The 21,268-nt window shown below is 47.5% G+C and overlaps 1 protein-coding gene across 7 annotated transcripts in view; it reads left to right on the plus strand.

Moving 5' to 3' along the window:
- Window positions 1–8,685, plus strand: part of AMACR (alpha-methylacyl-CoA racemase) — a 33,278-nt gene extending 24,593 nt beyond the window's left edge. For 6 of the 7 annotated variants that reach the window (XM_076073018.1, XM_076073017.1, XM_076073013.1 and 3 more), the window contains one exon: window positions 179–5,465. In XM_076073018.1, coding sequence (XP_075929133.1) covers window positions 179–603 — 425 coding nt within the window. In that variant the 3' untranslated portion in view covers window positions 604–5,465. Of the gene's footprint in view, window positions 1–178; window positions 5,466–7,520 lie in introns of those variants that run through there. The other variant, XM_076073012.1, reaches the window with a different exon arrangement.
- Window positions 8,686–21,268: the final 12,583 nt, after the last annotated feature.

Raw genomic sequence — 21,268 nt, forward strand, 5'->3', positions numbered from 1 at the left:
ACTCTACTACAAACTTGTCGACCCGATTTCGATTCCTAATGTGTTGGTTTGTGAGCTTCCCTTTGGTCAACTCGGCTCTAAATGAGTACCTGGTGAGGTCTGTAAACATCAGTACTCGGGAGACAAAAACGTTAAGTCTATACGTTGGGGGATCTCTTTCTTTGTGTTTACCAAACAGGCTTGGGCTTGGACCCGGCGACCATGCCGCCCCAGATGAGCGTGGACGACTGGCCGGCCACCAAGCGCGAGTTTTCGCGGTGCTTCGCCCAGCGGTCGCGCGCCGACTGGTGCCGCGTGTTTGAAGGCATGGACGCGTGCGTGACGCCCGTGCTCACGCCGGAAGAGGTGGCGGGCGACGCGCACGCCGCGGTGCGCGGCTCCTTCCTGCGCAACGCCGATGGCACCAACGTCCCCGCGCCGGCGCCGCGCCTGTCGCGCACACCGGCGCGGCCCGGCGACGGCACCGCTGCCGCCGACCCCGTGGTCGGACAGCACACGGAGAGCGTGCTGCGCGAGCTCGGCTATGGCGAGCCGGAGGTGCAGCAGCTCCTTGCTGACGGTGTCGTGGAGAGCACCGGCAGCAAAAACAAGTCACACCTCTGAGTTATTGCAGATGGGGGAAGCCAAGTGGTAATTTTACCCAAATTATTAAAGCTCTAATGTGTTTTCTGGTTGTAGCACGTGTTTGGTGCCACGGTGGCGAGATGTTAATTACCTTGCCCGGTATATAGGAGGTTGTGGATTCAATCCCGACCCTGTCGGTTGATTACTTGGAGTGGGTGCGTGGTTTTTCCTCAGGTCCTCCGGTTTTTCCCTTCACATGTGTTTTGAGTATTTGGGTGCTGTAAATTTCCAAATGATAAGCTACTCCGTGAAGCAATCATTTTTGGCCAGGTCGCTTTTGAAAAATAATTATATAGCTCTGCGGCTTCCCTGATAAAATAAAAAAAAGTGTAGTAAAGTTTTGCGCCGGTTTCTTCAGAAGCTCAGTTGGGTTCCTGAGAAAGCTTCCAGAATGTTGGGCGAAACGTCGAAAACATTTGCCGGACAACGCGTGGTGCAAACCCCACGACACATCAACGAGCTGAACGGCACTACCAGAAAATTCTTCATAGTGGCATCCTGAGTTTATCCAGCATCTACTCGTAGACTAGGATGCATGTGGTTTCCAAAATATACAAGAGACAAGAATAAAGACACTGCATAAGCATGTTAGCCCCACTAGCTGCGTTTACAGATTAAAATTACAGGGATTAAATTGGCGGTTGTGTACAAGCAGGGGACTATAATTACCATCCTTCTATATTCAGTCACAAATAACAAGCGCTCCCTGATAAAAAATGAAAAATAATTCAGCATAAAGCCACTCCTCCGATTAGCACGGTTGGCTACGTACGGTGCGAAAGAAGTTCACACATGTTTTTCCAAATTTGAAACCTTGTTTGCAATGAGACAAATATCAAATGCTGCCATTATTGTGTATGTTCATGAATTAACAGAGGTGTTGCGGTGGCTTGTGGTGAATTGTTTTGTAAGTTGGTTTCCAATTTTAATTCGGGAGTTTGTTATTTCAGGGTTTTTTGGGTGATTTTTCTGATGTGTCGGCCACGCGGTATGGAATAGACAACAGTACTTTTTCTTTCCTAACAATGTCACTTAATTATGCGAATTCAATAGTCAAATAGCACATTGTTGCGCATACTGCATATTATATTTGTTGGTGGTAGAAATTAGCGTAGGCAGGGTGTGCTTTCAATCAACTTTTGTTGTGGATTTCTGTAACGACTGGTTACGTGATCAAGCCTTATTTCTGTTCATTATGTAAAAATATGTAATTTAAACATCTAACGATTATACAAGCAATTTATATATCAGTCGCCATTCAAAACTCCTGGGATATTTTGTGTGTGTGAGAGATTTGCTTACATGCTTATCTGCATTTTTAAACCACCCTCAGAATGCAAAATTTAATTATGTTTTCTCGCGCACTGATTGTCGCGTCTCATTCATAACCCACGGAGAATTGCTTGCGGTGTTTATTTGCCATCAAGGGCTGCTGTGTAATTTAGCCGAATTGCGCAACCTCAAGGGTTGCAAAAATTGGAAACAAATTGACCACATTCAACATTTTCCACCTATTTTGTTCCGCAGTGCTTTTCTATCAGCGCCTGAAAACAACTGAACGGCTTTGAAACCGGTCAGAATAAGCAATTTGCGCCACAATTACATAAATTCAGCGAACCACAGGGGCGTCTTCAAGCAAAGTGCTTCTGCAGTGATCGATTTTCAAAGGCCAGTTATATTTTAAAGTTTCGTCAAAATACTGAGTAGATTTCTGCTTTCAAAATAGAGTTTACATCTCAATCGGCCAAATTGCCGGCCAGTGGTTGAGACCCATGGCACTGATTGTCTGTGGCTATGCTAATTTGTTTTAATCTTCTGAAAGGAAAAAATACAACACCTTTTGCATACCTGTGCTACCATCTTATGGGAGTTACAATGGCTGACTGAAGACGCTTTGCAAAGCACGTCAAATAAGGTGGCTGACTGTAAAGGTGACGTACAGTTGAAAAACGCTTGGCTGTGTATGTGTATTTTGAACTTGTTCGAATGCTCATTGTGGAGGAGAGCTGGACTGGTACCTCCTGGGTCTCTGTGGCATTCAGGAGGTCCGGTGGACTGGCTTTGGGTCCAGCCACCATATGGGGTAGACAGTCCTCTACTCGGGGCAGGAGATTGATAAAAAACAGGGACTGGCTCTTTTTCTGAACAAAAGAATGAAGGGGGTGTGGGAGCATGGCAGTGAGGTGTAGGAAGCTATAAGCCCCATGCTACTGTGGGCTCACTTCTCCATCAACGGTAGGCGATGAATGGTGGTGGTTGCTTACGTCCCCACCGAAAGTGAACATCAATAGAGGGATGCAGGCAAGGCCGATGAGTCAGATGCCTTCTATGACCTCTCAGGTGCTACCTAAAGTGGCCCCTCGGGATAGTGTTGTCCTGTTGGGTGACTTTAATGCCTGAGTGGGTCATGACGCTGGCACCTGGGATTGATTGATTGGAAGGCATGGGCTAGATCAGCTCAATAACAGCAGAAGGAGGCTGCTAGACTTCTGTGCAGCCCATGGGCTTTTAATTACCAACATGTTGTTTCGGCATCGGCACATCTACACAACACCATGGATGCACGCCGGATCCAAGCAAGAACATTTGCGGGACGATATAGTGACGGAACAACGGATGCGAGCCCATGTCCTTGATACCAGGACCTACCGTCGAGCTGATATGCCCACTGACCATTGGCTTGTCATCTGTAAGATGCGCCTGCCATTTTTCCACTCCGGTGGTGAGTGTCCATCTAGGACCCCATTCAAATCCACAGTGGTCTGGTCTCATTGCATGCAGCGGGGGTTGGCACCGACCCCCCCTCCTGATGCCGAGGGGTAATGGGCAAGGTTTAGGACTATGGCTCATGTTGCTGCAATGGCAGCTTTGGATACACAATCCAAACCTGCCCGGAGACACTGGCTGATGGAGGTGTTCCAGCTGCCTGAAAAAATGTGACAGGCCCACTTCCACCATCCACAACATTTCCCGTCGGAGAATGAGGCTTACCACAGCCTTCAGAGGTTGGGAGAGCCGTGCGGCGCTGCAAGGATGAGTGGTGGTCGCGGGTTGCTGAAGAGATGGAATTTGCCTCATTAGCTCACGATCACAAATCACTCTTTAATTCTAGGAAAAGCGCCGGAAAGAGATGAGCTCCCAAGCGAACTGCTGAGGGAGGGTGGTGTTTATGTGCATAAAAACAGTCTGGACAACTGGATGGGTTACGCAGGATTGGAAGGGGGACCGCACAGACTGTAACAACTACAGGGGTATTTCCCTCCTCAGTGTGCCAGAAAAGGTCCTGGCATGAATTATTGAAGATCACCTTGCCAGACATGCTGAGGAGAAGCTTGTGGAGCACGAATGTGGTTTCAGGCCAGGGCGGTCCTGCACAGATGACATATATTCTGTCCGTCTGGTACAGCAGAGGTGTAGGGAATTGCAATGGGACCTACATCTCTGTTTTATTGACCTGGTCAATGTCTAGGATACCTCTTCTTTGGTTCTTTCGGTAAAGTCACGTAGAATGAGAATAAAATTATAAATTGATAAAATAAAATAACACAATAATATTCTCACGACGTTTCGGCCACAACACAAGCGGCCTTCATCAGGTGAAGGGACGAGACTGTGGTAGGACAGCGCTGGAGTGAAAGAGCCACGTTCAGATCACGACTTTTAAGCTGTGTGAGAGGAAACAACGCGCCTTGACAAAGGAATTAGCATATAATTTAGCATTGAAATGGCTGAGTGATTAGCTTGTGACTGGTCACAGAAATAGCTATGTTAAAAGTTAAAGCATACACATCCGCAGAGGCACCCCTTGACAAAGGAATTAGCATAGAATTTAGCATTGAAATAGCTGAGTGATTAGCTTGTAACTGGTCACAGAAATAGCTACGTTAAAGTCAGAGCATACACATTCACCAAGGCACTTAGTACAAATCAAACAGGAGAATTTATCATTGAAATAACTAGGCGAATTTAGCATTGAAATAACTGAGTGATTAGCTAGTGACTGGTCACAGAAATGACTATGTTGAAGTCAAGGCCTACACATCTGAGCTATTCACAGTACTATATAGTGAACCAATAAAAAACTAAAATATAAATTACCTTAATGTTATCAATAAACTCTATATTCTCCAATCAGCTAAGCTACCAACAATAAGTCGTTATATATCACAATGCTATATGGTGAAAAAATGGGTGGATTCTTACCCTCAACTTTAGCAGCACGGATAGCTACGGGCCCCGTTCAGACGGACGAGTTCATCCATGAATTTTGATTTAAAGCTTTCGTGACTGCAGTAATTCATATTCATAGTTCTTTCGGTAAAGTCACGTTGAAGGGAAACAACAAAATAATAAAATATATATAAAACAATAAAAATTCTCACGACGTTTCGACCATAACACAAACTGTCGTCTTCAGGTGTGTTGGTTTGCATAAATTTATTTTTAAACGGTGCATTTATTTATTTATAAAAACGTTAGCGCCACGCGCAGCGATTTGGCAGTTTATTTAGGACTAGTCCATCTATATTCTGAAAAGAGAAGGGGTGAGACGAATTTTTTTTATTTTATTTTATATAATGTATGCTGTCTGAAAGCCACTGTAAGCGTGAACAATCAATTAAGACCTGAAATGGTTTATCAAATCTTTCCAATGATTGCTAAGATATAATCCATCTTCTCGGTTGAAATTGTCTCTGTGCTTGTATATGTGGATAGCCTCATGAACGAATCTCTCATGGTAGCCAGATGGCTTACAAAGAACCTCTGTCTTGGAAAAGTCAATGGCATGTGAGCCTACTGAATTATAACAATGATCTGCCACGGCCGAGGAGTTCGTCCTACCGTGTTTCAAGTCTGCTTTATGTTCGCGGATGCGGTCCGAGACATGGCGTTTGGTTTCTCCAATGTAACTACTACCACAGAGGCAACTTAGTTTGTAGACACCAGGGTATTGTATGTCCGGAATCACATCTTTTACAGACGGAACCAGATCACGGATTTTATGTAATGTGTTGAAACGGACCTGGATCTTGTGTTTATTCAGGATTTTGGAGATCTTTTTAGTGACCCCTGCAATGTAGGGTAAGGTGATGGTTTTGAGTGGCTCCACAAGAGGATCCTTCTTCATGACTGGAGTGATGGCTTTGCGGATTGTGTAGTCGGAGTAACCATTAGCCCTGAGAGCCTGGTGTACGTGCTTGAGTTCACTGGTAATGTGTTCCTGATCGGAAATGCATTGGGCTCTATGGTATAGAGTCTTGATGAGGGAGTTCTTCTGGGATGGATGGTGGTGGGAATCCGGTTTCAAGTAAGCATCTGTATGGGTAGCTTTCCTGTAGACAGAGTGGCTCATTGAACCATCATGTCTCCTTTTAATTAAGACATCCAAAAAGGGTAGTTTGCCATGTTTTTCGACCTTTTTACCTTTTAACCAAAGAAGATGAATCATTGCAGTCACGAAAGCTTTAAATCGAAAAGGATACCATTAATAGGCCTGGGCTCTGGATTGGTCTTCGTGCTTTCAGAGTCAATAACTCTGCTCACAATCATTAAGGACCATCATGATGGTGGGTAGGCTCGGGTAAGCTACGTGGCTGGGAGTTGGAGCCATTCCCTGTTCACTTTGGAGTGCGACAGGGATGTCCTCTGACACCTACATTTAACATATTTTTCGACCACGTAGTACGAGAAGGTATCATGGCTGTAGTGGAGGAATTTCTATCTGGTACAGATACAATGGGTGGCTGATCGATGCTCAGGTGCGGTCGATGATTTGGTAATTGCTGCTCACTCAGCCCCACCAAAACTAAGCACCCACCTGAGTAGTTTGTGTCTTCAAACACTCCACCCTCTCAACGCCCCATCGGTGGGGTAGTTGTGGAGTGGAGAGGTTTCCATAACTGGGTAGTGTGCTTATGACCAGCTCTGGTTGACAGCAGAGCTCTCACACCGAATCAGTCGAGGGGCATTATATATTTTCATCGGCTGCTTAACGCTGTGTGGAAGGTACCTGGTCTGTCGCTCCACACGAAGCTTCAGATCTTCTCGGCTACGGTCATGCCCTTCCTTATCTATGCTTGCAAAAGGTGGACCCCCTTAGTGGAACATCTTCGCTGGTTAGAAACATTCAGGCTGGCCTGCCTACGGTCCATCCTGGGTATAATCAGATTGGATTGTGTGCGGAGCTCACAAATCCTCAAAAGATCTGGGTAAGGTCCCATCGGTGAGGTCCTACGGCAGGCACGGTTGCGTTGGCTGAGATATGTAGCCTGCATGCCCAGCGACCGCATACCCAAATAGCTTTTGTTCAGCCAGATATAGGGGGCTAAACGTGTTCTGCACGGGCTAGAGAAGAGATGGAATGATGTGGTATGAGAGGATATGGAGCTGAGTGGACTTGCCAATAGCTGGTACCAGCGGTATCAAAATCTGCCTCTATGGAGGAGGTATGTGAAGGACGCTACTGGGCAGTTGTAGGCAAATGCCCTCCAGCAACAACGGAGGGCAGAGGAGCAACGCTCACAACAACGAGCAGAGCACCAGGCGGCTAAAACACAAGCAAGTTGGCAGAGTAGGCGGCACAGGTGGTACTTCGGCCATTCATCTCAGTCAACCCATGGCACCTGGGTATGTCCCGTAACCTGCCAGCGGACGTTCGGCACCTCACGTGACCTGAAAGTGCACATCGCCTAGCACAAGCACAGTGGTGACGTCACCACCATCTGGTGGTGAATGGCGGTTGTTGAACTTCTTTTGCACCGTACGTAGCCATCCATGCTATTCGGGAGGTGCGGAAAAGGAGCACGTGGCAGAGCGCGAGATTTCTGGACAATCTGTACACACGGTGCCTGCAGCCCCTCCCCCACTACCCGTGTGTGTCCCTGTGTGGATTGCAGGACAAGCGAGTCGCCTGGTGTCAACTGTCCCGTGGGGGTTTACCACGAGCTCACCGCGTGGCCAGTGGCGATGGCACGGTTCGCTACGTACGGTGCGAAATAAGTTAAACATACACACGAGACGTCGATACGGCTCTCCGGGGGATCCGAGCCACCCGCTCTCCCCACCCGCTCTCCCCACCCGCTCTCCCCACCCGCTCTCACCACCCGCACTTACCACGCGTTCTCCACTCGCTCTCCCCACCCACCGCTTTCCTCGAATTGGACTGTCTTGTAATTGGCGTCACTGTCATCTTCGCGCACGTTGTGCAGTTTCTTGGGCTGAACATGGGATTGTCATGAGACTTTAGATGCATTATGTTAACATTTTACATATCGCTTAATTATCCAGGAAAGTCTAATTGAGCCCCCAGACCCTTTTGCTGGAGGGTCCTGCTAGATTTTGGCATAAGAAGAGGGGAGGGTGGCACCCATTACTATCTGTTTCCAAATTCAGTAATTATCGATGTAAGATTTCAAATTTGGACCATTAAACTATTAAAACTACTATTATTTTATTTTACCCGGTAAGGCCCGCTGAGCTATGGAGCTCTCTTTCAAAAGCGACCTGGCCACAAATGATGGCTCAACGAAGTGGGTTATTATCATGTGGCAATTTATTGCAGTCATATACTCCAAACGCATGTTTCTAAACGTGGAGGAAATAAACAAAGGAACTACAGAAAAATTCACACTACCACGGGAAGAACATGCAAACTCCAAATATATAGACGTCAGGTCAGAATCGATCCCACGACCTGTATACCAGGCGAGGTTACCATCTCGCCACCGCGGCACCATTCATGGTGTCACTGGATCTTTAACCACCATCTGAATCGGACTGTATTTCACAGTTAATACACCCGGAGTATTTACCAAAGCGGCCTGCCGGATTCAAATTTCGAACCTCTCCAACAATCGGCAAATGCACTACCGCCGACCCACCGAATGCATACAAACCCAGCACCCGTTCGCATCGGTACAGGAGACAGCACGGAACGCACGTTGTACGTACCGTACCAAGGCATGTGCACACCATAAGGAAGTAACTGATATAACCTATATTATTGGTTCTTTCGGTAAAGTCACATAGAAGGGAAATAATAAAAATAAAACAATAAAATTATCACGACGTTTCGATTGCAATACAAGAAATCATCATCAGGTGTGAAAACCACAGCAACATTTTTTTTAAAGGTGGCTTTTTTTCTTAACGTTAGCACCACGGACAGCGACTAGCGGTTGTTCAATGCTGAATTTACCACCAGCCAACACCCCAATTTGTTGGCTGGTGGTAACATGGTTCAAAACTCTCGGAGTGAGCAACGCCCACCACCTTGGGTCAAACGTAATTGCATGGGAAGGTGATTAGACAGAATTCCTGCTCGAGTCTCTTCAATCGGTATTTCTTTGTATTTGCACCAAGGGCACACATTTGGCATTACTTCCAAAATTAGTATTCTTAGTATGTTAATAATGACTTAGTTATCCAGGTAATCCTATTTTTCGGGAGAGTTCTGCATGGGTTTTCTTTTCATATTTACAGCCAATTACTGATGAGTGTTTATACATTTGGGAGGAAACTCAAGCACCCGGATGAATCACACGCGCACGAGGAGGAAGCACACTATCCCCGTAAGATGAGAACAGGTGGAGATTAGTCCACTTGCTTGAATTCCTGGCGATCCAGGGTACAGCACCTCGACACCCTCGGAAAGGGAGTTTCACAGCATGCGTGCGGTGATCCACCAACGCCAACTGCTGCTGCCTCCACAGTGCTGGATTGCAAGGAGCCACGTGCAGAGCCACCACTGCCTGGCTCAGTTATTTCATGTAAAGCCCATCCAGCTAATAAGCTATTTTTCCAATCTTAAAATGTAATGCGTTTTTTGTACAGCCATTGGTGACTAGACTGAGATCATATACCCACTACGCATGAGAACTTGGTTAAATGATAGGCGGCTAAACCCCCCGATTTGAACCCAGGATATCCACGGTGCCGGCTCAGTGCTTTGATGCTTTATCATCCCCGTGAGCCACCCAGCTACCTTTCAGAAAACCTGCGTTGTGTTACAGTGACTTGGTCTTCTAAACTAAACTAATTATTTGGGGACGCTGCATTGGCAGTAGTGCCAAAGTGCAATTAACAAAAAACACTCAAACACGTTCGTCAATAACACTGTGGCCTTAAAATGACAAATAGATAATAGGCAACGTTTTGGGCAATTTCGAAGGGCCATTGCCCGAAACGTCGCTGATTACATATTTGTCCTTTTAAGGTCACCGTGTTATTGAAAACATGTGTTGAGTTAGTCACGACTGAGTATTCTGAGCATGAGAGTTCCGTACAAGTCAATGCGAAGGTGAATCAAATTGCAATGAAGTGGCCCGCAGTATAAGAGCCAAAGAAATGTACGAACAAATTAGATTATAGAATTATTTATATCCCGGGTGAGGTAAACGCACTGGAATAAATTATAGCACCGTTAACACACGCCCGTGACCCGACTGTGCGTAGGTCGATAATGCACAACAAACTGTCAGGCCGCTCAAATAAAGGAGCCTCTTTTTGTTTTTAGGGGAAGCAAACCGCGCGCAGTATAAACATGCACACGCAAACGCGCGCACAAACACACCTTCCGCCGCATTCTGATGATCGCATGCGCGCCAATGCGCAGGTCACGATGATATTTGACTCGTGTGTGGAAATACAGCAAATTGTTATTTTCACCGTATTTCATTCCAACCAATATTTTCCCGACCACACGGTCAAAGGTGCGTGCGATTTTTTTGTCCCTTTGGTATTGGTGAGGCCGTGCGATGAGTTTTGCGGCGATTTTAATTTCCGTGCATTCGCGAGAAGTGCACTCAGCCAGACAAGACAGAAAGACACTCTCCACGGATCGTAGAAGTGAGCAGCTTCGTCTGTCCCAAAACTAATATAAGAACAGCGAGAGGACCCAAACACTCTGCCCCTTTGAATCATCTCACAGCTGATGGCGGAGTGACTCACACGAGTGCACAACGAGACACGGCAGCTGCAGCTCATACTGGGTGTGTCAGATTGGAAGAAAGCTAAGGTGAGCGCGGTGTTGGCTCGGCAGAATGCAATGGTTGACCCAGTCATACACTCGTGAGGTCTAAGGCTACACAGTCGCCACTATCTCACAGCCAACAACGGCCTCGCGGCAGAAATATGAAGTGACTCAGAGACGGCAACAGCGGAGCGAAATTTTCCTAAGCTCATGAGCTTTATACGGTAGTGATGGCAGTTTAAAAATTCCATCAGGTGTTCAGGCCACAATTTACCATTCTTATTGTCTCTGCATAAATAATGGAGAGAGGCCTAACATTTATACATTGCCCCTTACAATACATATAGAACACCCGAACGAAGGTGAACGCAATTAAAGGCTTTAGTAAACAAATAGGTATTTAAAAAAATGGGAATGGACTGAAGTTGACGAATATGAAGCGGGAGTGCGTTCCACACCACGGGAGCTACAGATGGGAAGGCACGCACGCGCCACGTGCCTTGCATTTAACCTGAAGCTGAATGAGCAGCTCCATACCCGATTAACTAAGCACCCTAGGTGGGGTGTAGGTTTCAATGAGGGCAGATAGATAGGCAGGGGCAAGTCCATTCAAAATACGTGCACGTCATTCGTAAAATCTTAAACCAAATTCTAAAACAGATCGGGAGCCAATGAAAGGAAAATGTAATTGGGAGTGAGACGTTCACGTTTGGGGGTGTGAGTCAGCACCCTTGCAGCGGCATTTTTGGACCAACTGAAGCAGTTCATATTCTTTGGTTCTTTCGGTAAAGTTACGTAGATAGAAAAAAAAACTCACGACGTTTTGATCGCAACACAAGCGGTCGTCATTTTTTTGTATACATGTTATTTTCGATCTACGTGACTTACCTAAAGAACCAAAGAATATTAATTCCTGCAGTCACGAAAGTTTTAAGTCAAAATTGAAGCAGTTAAATCAGAGCATATAACAAAAAATTGTCGTGATCCAGCAGCATGTATGAGTGCTTCAGCAGCAGCTTGAGTTCCCCGTTGGGGTGCCACCTCCTTTACCACGTAGCCCCCCAATTCCCTTATACACGAGGCAATATCTTCAAAGAGATTGCATTCCACTACAAAGACAAAGATCTCCCATATAGCCTTAACAGACTGTTGGTGGAAGTGCTGTTAGCGAGCACCTATGAAAGCCGCACGACACGAGGGGGTGGGTAACCAGCATCACGCCCGGCCGCCTTTATCTCCCTAGTGGCAATGTTTACACACCGCATCAGGTACTCATTTGAGGCTGAGTCGACATAGGGGAGAACCAGGACCGGTTCAGATAATTGTCACTTTAGTTGGCCATGAGCGGGAATTGAACTCGCGCCGCAGGATTCATAGCGCAGCGTGCTAGCCACTATACTACCGCTCCCCACATACACACACACACGCTTCCACAAACACACACCCGTGTACATACACACACACATGCACATAGACACACGAGAGCACATACAAACACACGAGTGTACATGTGTAGTGACTGACTCAGAGACACAAAGAGAATGAGGCCCCCCGCAGCAACAAATTCTTTGACAAAAAGCACCCGTATTCTTAGCTCTTTCGGTAAAGTCACGTTGAAGGGAAACAATAAAATAATAAAATATATATAAAACAATACAAATTCTCACGACGTTTCGACCATAACACAAACGGTCGTCATCAGGTGTGAAAAAAACCAACGGCAAGAAACATTTGAAAGAAGTGGCGGTTTGCATTAATTAATTTATTTTTAAACGGTGTTTCCCTTCAACGTGACTTTACTGAAATAGCTAAGAATATGAATTACTGCAGTCACGAAAGCTTTAAATCAAAATTTAAAAGGCAGCCGCTTTTGAAGAGAAGGCACCTCCGGACGAGGCGCTGACGGCAACTCGAATTTGGCGGGAAGTGGTTCCCACCCAGTCGACAAAATGGCGGGCGATTTTGCCGCCCCGCTCACGGCGGGCAAAATGGCGGCGCTTCCACGGCGGCGACGGTAGAGCTTGACGCCAGCTGCCCCCGTGCTGCAGCATCCTCGGTAGGTGTTGCAGACCCAAGCTGGACAAACAGTTCCGCTGCGACCGAAAGCAAGCCCGCGATACGTGAGGTGAGCTCGCGCCACCCTCTCCGGCTGCAGGCAGCGAGGTGATGATGTCCCTGCTTTGCTGCTCCTCGGGGATTGCCGCTTCAGGACTTATCTCCGGAGTCCTTGATTATGGAGCTGTTGGGGGGATTATGTCCCCGTCGTCCTCGTCATCCGAGGACACAATAAGTGGAATCTGTGTGTGTGTTCCAAGGGACCCTCAGAGCCATGTCGCCTGGAGTCTTGTGCTTCTGGTAGGGTCTGCCTTGGCGAACTGGTCCGGGGGTAGGATTCAAACAAATAACGGTCCAAAAAAAGCCCCTCATGAATAGTTAAACAAAAAAAAAATCAGAGAACCTCGCCCGAACAAGGGATATCGGAACACACCATTTGGAGCCAGGCCTGGGAGTGGTGTTTGCCAGCAAGCGCCTGTTGGCTGGGTGACCCACATATTCCAATTAGGTCTGTGCCTGAAATTGCTACATGGCACTGTCCTGTGGGCCCACCATCTGTAGGATGAAGGGTGAGAGGTGGGTGCGATGCCAGCATGGCAGGGAGATGGATGGCCTCAGATGGACTGAACCTTGGCGATGGATACTAGTTATTCGGACGTGGAATGTCACGTCACTGGGGGGGAAGTCAGAGCTGGTGGAGGAGGTGAAAAGGTACCGACTAAATTTCGATTTAAAGCTTTCGTGACTGCAAGGATTCATCTTCTTTGGTTCTTTCGGTAAAGTCACGTAGAATGAGAATAAAATAATAAAATAAAACAATAACATTCTCACGACGTTTCGGCCACAACACAAGTAGCCGTCCTCAGGTGAAGAAGCGCTGTATTCTGGACAGTCCTGTTTCTTCACCTGAGGACGGCTACTTGTGTTGTGGCCGAAACGTCGTGAGAATTGTATTGTTTCATTTTATTATTTTATTCTCATTCTACGTAACTTTACCGAAAGAACCAAAGAAGAGGTACCGACTAGATATAGTCTTTTGATTTAAAGCTTTCGTGACTGCAGTGATTCATATTCTTGCTTCTTTCGGTAAAGTCACGTTGAAGGGAAACAATAAAATAATAAAATATATATAAAACAATAAAATTCTCACCACGTTTCGACTGCAACACAAGCAGTGATCATCAGGTGTGAAAACCAACAGCAAGAACATTTGAAAGAAGTGGCGGTTTGTATTTATTTATTTTTAAACGTTAGCACCGCGGATAGCGATTTGACAGTTTGTTTAGATGGACGAGTCCATCTATGTTCGGAAAAGAGGAGGGGGGAGACGAAAAATTAATGTATGCTGTCTGAAAGACACCGTAAGCGTGAACCATCAATTAAGAGCCAAAATGGTTGATCAAATCCTTCCAATGATTGCTAAGCCAGAATCCATCTTCTCGGTTGAAATTGTCTCTGTGTTTGTATATGTGGATAGCCTCATGAACGAATCTCTCATGGTAGCCAGATGGCTTGCAAAGAACCTCTGTCTTGGAGATGTCAATGTCATGTGAGCCTACTGAATTATAACAGTGATCTGCCACGGCCGAGGTGTTGGTCCTACCGTGTTTAAGGTCTGCTTTGTGTTCACGAATGCGGTCCAAGACATGTCGTTTGGTTTCTCCAATGTAACTACTACCACAGAGGCAACTTAGTTTGTAGACACCACGGTACTGTATGTCCGGAATCACATCTTTTACAGACGGAACCAGATCACGGATTTTCTGTAATGTGTTGATGTAGTTTCCTTATTCACCAAAGTTCCTGTACCTGACACCATCGCAATCATTGAAGACTTGATTCATCAAGGACTAAACACTAAGGTACCCCCCCTGGTGAGACACTGCTTAACCAATACATACTTCACTTGGAATGGAACTTTCTACAAACAAACTGAGGGCACCCCAATGGGCTCCCCCCTATCTCCGGTTATAGCCAACATTTTCATGGATAAATTTGAGACTGACGCCATCCAGACTGCCACTCTGCGCCCAACCTTATGGAAGAGGTACATGGATGACATTTTTGTCATCTGGCCACATGGCCGGCCTGCTCTAGACCAATTCTTCGACCACATCAATTCCATACACCCAGCCATCAGATTTACCATGGCAGTCGAAAAAGATGGCAAGCTACCTTTTTGGATGTCCTAATAAAGAAGAGACCTGATGGTTCAATGAGCCACTCTGTCTACAGGAAAGCTACCCATACGGATGCTTATCTGAAACCGGATTCCCACCACCATCCATCACAGAAGAATTCTCTCATCAAGACTCTGCACCATAGAGCCCAATGCATATCCGACCAGGAACACAGAGGCAGGGAACTCAAGCACGTACACCAAGCTCTTAAGGCTAATGGTTACTCCGACTATACAATCCGTAAAGCTATCACTCAAACTATGAAGAAGGACCCTCTTGAGGAGCCTTTCAAAACCATCACTTTACCCTATGTTTCAGGGATCATAAAAAAGATCTCCAGAATCTTGAATAAACACAAGATCCAGGTCTGTTTCAACACATTACATAAAATCCGTGATCTGGTTCCATCTGTAAAAGATGTGATTCCGGACATACATTACCCTGGCGTCTACAAACTAAGTTGCCTCTGTGGTAGTAGTTACATTGGAGAAACCAAACGACATGTCTCGGACCGCATTCGTGAACACAAAGCAGACCTTAAACACGGTAGGACCAACACCGCGGCCGTGGCAGATCACTGTTATAATTCAGTAGGCTCACATGACATTGACTTCTCCGAGACAGAGATTCTTTGCAAGCCATCTGGCTACCATGAGAGATTCGTTCATGAGGCTATCCATATATATAAACACAGAGACAATTTCAACAAAGAAGATGGATTCTGGCTGAGCAATCATTGGAAGGATTTGATCAACAATTTTGGGTCTTAATTGATGGTTCACGCCTACGGTGGCTTTCAGACAGCATACATTAATTTTTCGTCTCCCCCCTCCTCTTTTCCGAACATAGATGAACTCGTCCATCTAAACAAACTGTCAAATCGCTATCCGTGGTGCTAACGTTTAAAAGTAAATAAATGCAAACCGCCACTTCTTTCAAATATTCTTGCCGTTGGTTTTCACACCTGATGATGACTGATTGTGTTGCAGTCGAAACGTCGTGAGAATTTAATTGTTTTATATATATTTTATTATTTTATTGTTTCCCTTCAACGTGACTTTACTGAAAGAACCAAGAATATATAGATATAGTCTGTCTCCCCTCCACATACACCATTGGCACTGGAACCAAACTTCTCAATCGGGGGTGGTCTCTCTGCTATTCCGGAGTAACCACTGGTGAGAGGTCTTAGGCGGGTGTAGGGATCCAGAGGAGGTCGTGAACGTTGAATCCGAGTGGACGGTGTTCAGGACTTCGATTGTGATTGCAGCTGCGAAAAACTGTGGCCTGAAAGCAGTTGGTGCCTGTCATGGCGGCAACCCTAGGACCCGCTGGTGGATACCAATCATGAGGGAAGCTGTCAATGTGAAGGAGGCTGAGCTATGCTCGGAAAAATGTCTCCCGACTCGATTGAGAAGCACTGGCATACCAATAGGGCGGTAGCTGCAGCAGTTGCTGAAGCAAAAGCCCAGGCATGGGTGGCGTTTGGAGAGGGACTACCTGGCAGCCTCAAATATATTCTGGCCAACCATCCGACGCCTTAAGAGGGGTCGACGGGATGTGGTCCAAGTTGTTTTCAATAAGGGTGGCGTAATATTGACCTCAACTAAGGAGATAGTCGAGAGGTGGAAGGAAGACTTTGAGGAGCTCAACCCGGTGGACATGCCATCCTCTCAGAAGGCAGCCCTGAAAACAGCTGGGGGGGTCGGATCCAGCACGGCTGCTGAAGTCGCTGCGGTGGTCTAGGGCCTTCATAGCGGAAAAGCTACTGGAGTGGACGAGATTCGCCCAGAGTTGTTGGTTGGTGAAAGGGCTGGAGAGTGCAGTAATGTCATGGTTAACACGCCTCTTCAATCTTGCATGGAAGGCGGATACAGTACCTCTGGATTGGCAAACTGGGGTGGTGGTTCCCATGTTCAAAAAGGGGACCAGAGGGTGTGCTCCAACTGCAAAGGAATCACACTCCTCAGCGTCCCAGGTAAAGCTCATGCCAGAGTGTTGGAGAGCAGGCTGCGCCCGTTGGTCGGACCGCAGATTCAGGAGGAATAATTGGATTTCGGCATGGTCATGGAACAATGTACCAACTCTTTTCTCTCTCGCAGATATTTGAGAGTATGCTTCTCCAGTCTACCTCTGCATTGAAGACTTGGAGAAAACATATGACTGTTCCTTGCAATGTCGTGAGAGGTGCTGCGGGAGAATGATGTACTGTTGCCGCTTTTGTGTGCTATCCAGTACCCCTGATCCCGGAGTGAGAGCTGTATCCATATTCTTGGTGTTAAATCAAAGTCGTTCACTGTGGGTTTTAGACTCCACCAAGGGTGCTTCTCGTCTCCACTCCTGTTTGTGATTTTCATGGACAGGATATCAAGGCGTGGTATGCAGAGTATCCAGTATGGGGGCATGGAGGTGGCGTTGATGCTTTTGCAGATGACGTTGTCCCCTTTGTGTCGCCAGTCTGTGACCTCCAGCGTGCACTTCAACGGTTTTATGCCAAGTGTGAAGCGGCTGGGATGAGGATCATCACCTCTAAATCTGAGGTCATAGTTCACTCCCGGAAGAGGGTGGATTGTTCTCTCGGTGAGGGGGGAACAGCTGCCCTTAGGAGGAGTTTAAGTACCTCGGTGTGATGGAGTGGGAGATCGGTCGGTGGATTGGTGCGGCATCTGTAGTGTTGCGGGCACTGTACCGCTCCATAGTAGTGAAGCGATAGCCAAGTTCTCGAACACATCTCTCGGTTTACAGGTCGATCTACATTCCCACCCTCACCTATAGTAATCAACTTGGGTAATGACCGGGTATAAGGGGCCGAAATTAGGTTTCTCCGCAGGGTTTCCGGGCTCACTCTCCGTGATCGGGTGAGGAGCTCGGTAATCCGGGAGAGTCTCAGAGTTGAGCCGCTGCTCCTCTGGATCGAGAAGAGCCAGTTGATGTGGTTCAGGCAGCTGGTAAGGATGCCCCCGGGTAGACTCCCCCTGGAACTCTACTGGGCATGTTCCACTGGGCGAAGACCCCAGGGCCGGCCCAGGACACGCTGGCGGGACTATGTTTCTCAGCTGGCCTGAGAATACCTGGGAATTCCCCAGGAAGAGCGGGAGTCTGTCGCCAGCGAAAGCGAGATCTGGACCACCATACTCAACATGGTGTCGCCGTGACCCTCATCAGGACAAGTGGACTGAGAAACGAATGAACAAACACATTATCACTGCATGGCTCCGGTTTCGGAGTGTGGCTAGAACTAGTGGCTAGTTTGTTAATTGGTTTGGGTCAATGAGAGGGCTAGAACTAGTGGCTAGTTTGTTAATTGGTTTGGGTCAATGAGAGGGCTAGAACTAGTGGTTGATCAGTTAGTTTATTTTGCCTGGGGTTAGTGTTTGTCGTTGATTAGCTATTTCGCTAGAGTTAGGGATTGCATTTGTCTAAGGCAAGACAAAGATCCACATATAGCTTTAACTTGCTTTTTTGCGACAAGTGCTGTAAGCAAGCACCTCACACACACACGCACATTCATATACACACACGCTCACAAGAGACAAAGATCCCCCGTATAGCCTGAACAGACTGTTGGTGCAAGTGCTGTTAGTGAGTCGCACCTATGAAGGTCGGCACGGCATACAAGGGGGCGGGTGGCTCGCACCACGACCGACCGCCTTTGTCCCCAAGTAGCAATGTGTTTTACACATCGCACCATGTACTCATTTAAGGCGAGTTGACCTAGGGGAGACCCATGACACGCGCTCACACACCACACGCGCGCACCGTTACACGCGCACAGACAGGACATTCACACTTGAATAACAACAAAATCCTGTCACGTTTATTTACGCAAAGTGCAGCCCAGCAAGACCCAATTAGTGCTGATTATCAACCGTGTGCGTGTGTGGCTTTTAATCAGCTTCAGAACTCCCACAATACGCAGAATCACGCTTACCCACCTCATATCCAAATTACAGGAAAACAGCCATTAACCGTGACTAAATGACACTCATTATCACTCTCATTCTCCCCGCGTGCTCGCTCGTCGTGTGCAGTGTGCGTCGTGGGTGACCGAGTGATGCATGCGCTAAACTACAAACTACAAACCTTGGCAAGGCTAACATCAGTGACAAGCGAGAGCAGAACGGGTCCTGGGCCTCCCCTAGATCGACTCAGCCCTAAATGAGTACCGGATGCAGTGTATACACATCAGCACTGTGGAGACAAAAAGGCGGACTGGTCATGGTGTTAGCAACACCTTCCCCTCGTGTAACGTGTAGAATCACTGTCGGACACGTTGTTCCAAGTCACCTGCTTACACTTGATTACTCTCTCTCGCACCAGTTGTAGGCACTCCCATCTCTGTCTACACGGTCACTTTGTTAACCAACTTCCCCTATCTACTTTACACCTCGCTGACCTGCCTGCGGCAGCTCTTCCTCTCCACAGCTCCGCACTCACAGCTCCGCACACAGACATCAGCTCACACAGAGCTTGCACACAGTCGTGCTCACACACAGAGCTTGCACCCAGCCGCTCTCCCTCTGCGCCGCTGCCCTCGCCTTCGTTCCCTCAGACCCACTCACTCGTCCGATCCGGGCGGGGGCGATCAACCATCACCCGCCCGTCGACTCGTGAGGGTTGAGGTCCGTCCCTGGCTTGAGCGGCAGCGGCGAGATGTCTTCACCTTGGTCCCAGAACCCGAACTCCCGCTCCGCTCTCACACACCCCTTTATATCCTCCTGCCAATTATCCAACTCCTCCCTTGTGTCTCTTTAGGGCAGAGGTGGGGAACCTTTTTTCTGCCAAGGGCCATTGGGATATTTATAACATCATTCGCGGGCCATACAAAATTATCAACTTAAAAATTAGCCTGTTATATTTGGTCAAACATTTAAATAACTTACTCCTAATGTAATGGCTGGAACTGCTTCTCTTTGGCGAGGCGTGTGATGATGTTAGCCGGTGTTGACGATTTTGCTACTCGCAACTGCTTTTCCAGATTTGCTCCGAGATTTACTGAATTTCGAGTCCCGCCTGCGGTTGCCTTGGCGGGGCCAGAGACCAAATTATTTCGCGGGCCGGACGTTCCCCACCCCTGCTTTAGGGCATTACCGGCTGACGCCTGTCAGCCCGTCAACCACTTTTTATCGCACGTCTCCAAGGCGACACCTCCGGTCCCAGTGTATGACCCCAGACCGACCCCGTCTGCAACCGAATCTCCCGTTAAAGAGGTGGCGGCTTGCACGTGCAACCTCATGTTGCACGTGCAACGTTGCCCTCGGGCAGCATTGCGCACCGCGTATTTTACCACACTATACATTCATAGTGTATTGTCCTTCCCCGAACCTCAGTGTATGCAGGCTACAACAAGGAATCTTTGTTTACTGGGGAGCAGTGGTGCAGTGATTCACACTGCTATCTGGTTACATATTCGAACCACGGTAGACGCATTCGTGGCAAGTGGAATCTGAATCTATCCTGGGACTCTGAGGTAAACTCGGGCTGACATGAAAACCTGACGGTGTGTGAATAGCAGCACTCCACCGTTTGTGGAGTGCTGCTCTCTCCACCACCTCCATGTGCCAAGATGGACTTAATAGGTGCTCGCTGACAGCACATCCTTCTCTTTGTGCAACATTCGTGGTACACGATACACACAAGGACATGTTCCGGCTAGGAAGATAACAGAACGCCGATTCACAGTGATTTCGGAGTTGCACCCGATTCAAGAGCCGAATGGCTCACAGGGCTATACCAAAATAAATATACTGAACTGAACTGAAAACTGAACTCAGCCTTAAATGAGTGCCTTGTGCTGTGTAAACATTCGCACTGGGGGGGACAAAGGCGACCAGGCGTGGTATTGACCACCCACCCCCACACATGCTGTTCATAGATGCTCGGTAGCAGCGCCCGCCCCAACAGTCTGTTAAAGGCTACACGGGGGGTCTTTCTGTGTGAGGCTATGGAGACATGGGTGAGGTTCGGGATTTGACTCGTGCAACAGCAATGGCTGCATTGCCTATGCCGTCCAGACCTTCCCAGAGACCCTGGCTGATGGTGTTCTGACGAGCTGAGAGAAAGCGACAGGCCCACTCCCATCGTCTAAAGCCATCCCACATCCAAGAGCGAGGATGCTTCCTGCAGCCTTTGCTCCAATGTTCAGAAAGCCGTGCAGCGCTGCGAGGATGAGTGATGGTCGTGGGTTGCTGAAAAAAATTGGAAGCTCTCTCAGTATCACGCAAACACTCCCAAATGACTCTTTAATTGTATTAAAACAGTAATTTGCGGTGCTACGCCTACACTTTTGTGAAGCGAAAAAATGGCGATCTTATCTCCGACCACCATGGAACAGGTTTGCAGATTTAGCTGAGTGTTTCTGAGGTCTTTGGGGAGGGGAGACCCCTCAGCTCAGATTACATCATGTAGCAGGTTGGGATTGACCTTGCTAAGGTCTGTC

Source organism: Petromyzon marinus, chromosome 40 (assembly GCF_048934315.1).
Source record: "Petromyzon marinus isolate PM22_M1 ecotype Great Lakes invasive population chromosome 40, UKy_Petmar_22M1.pri1.0, whole genome shotgun sequence".
In the NCBI taxonomy this organism is placed as follows: Eukaryota; Metazoa; Chordata; class Hyperoartia; order Petromyzontiformes; family Petromyzontidae; genus Petromyzon; species Petromyzon marinus.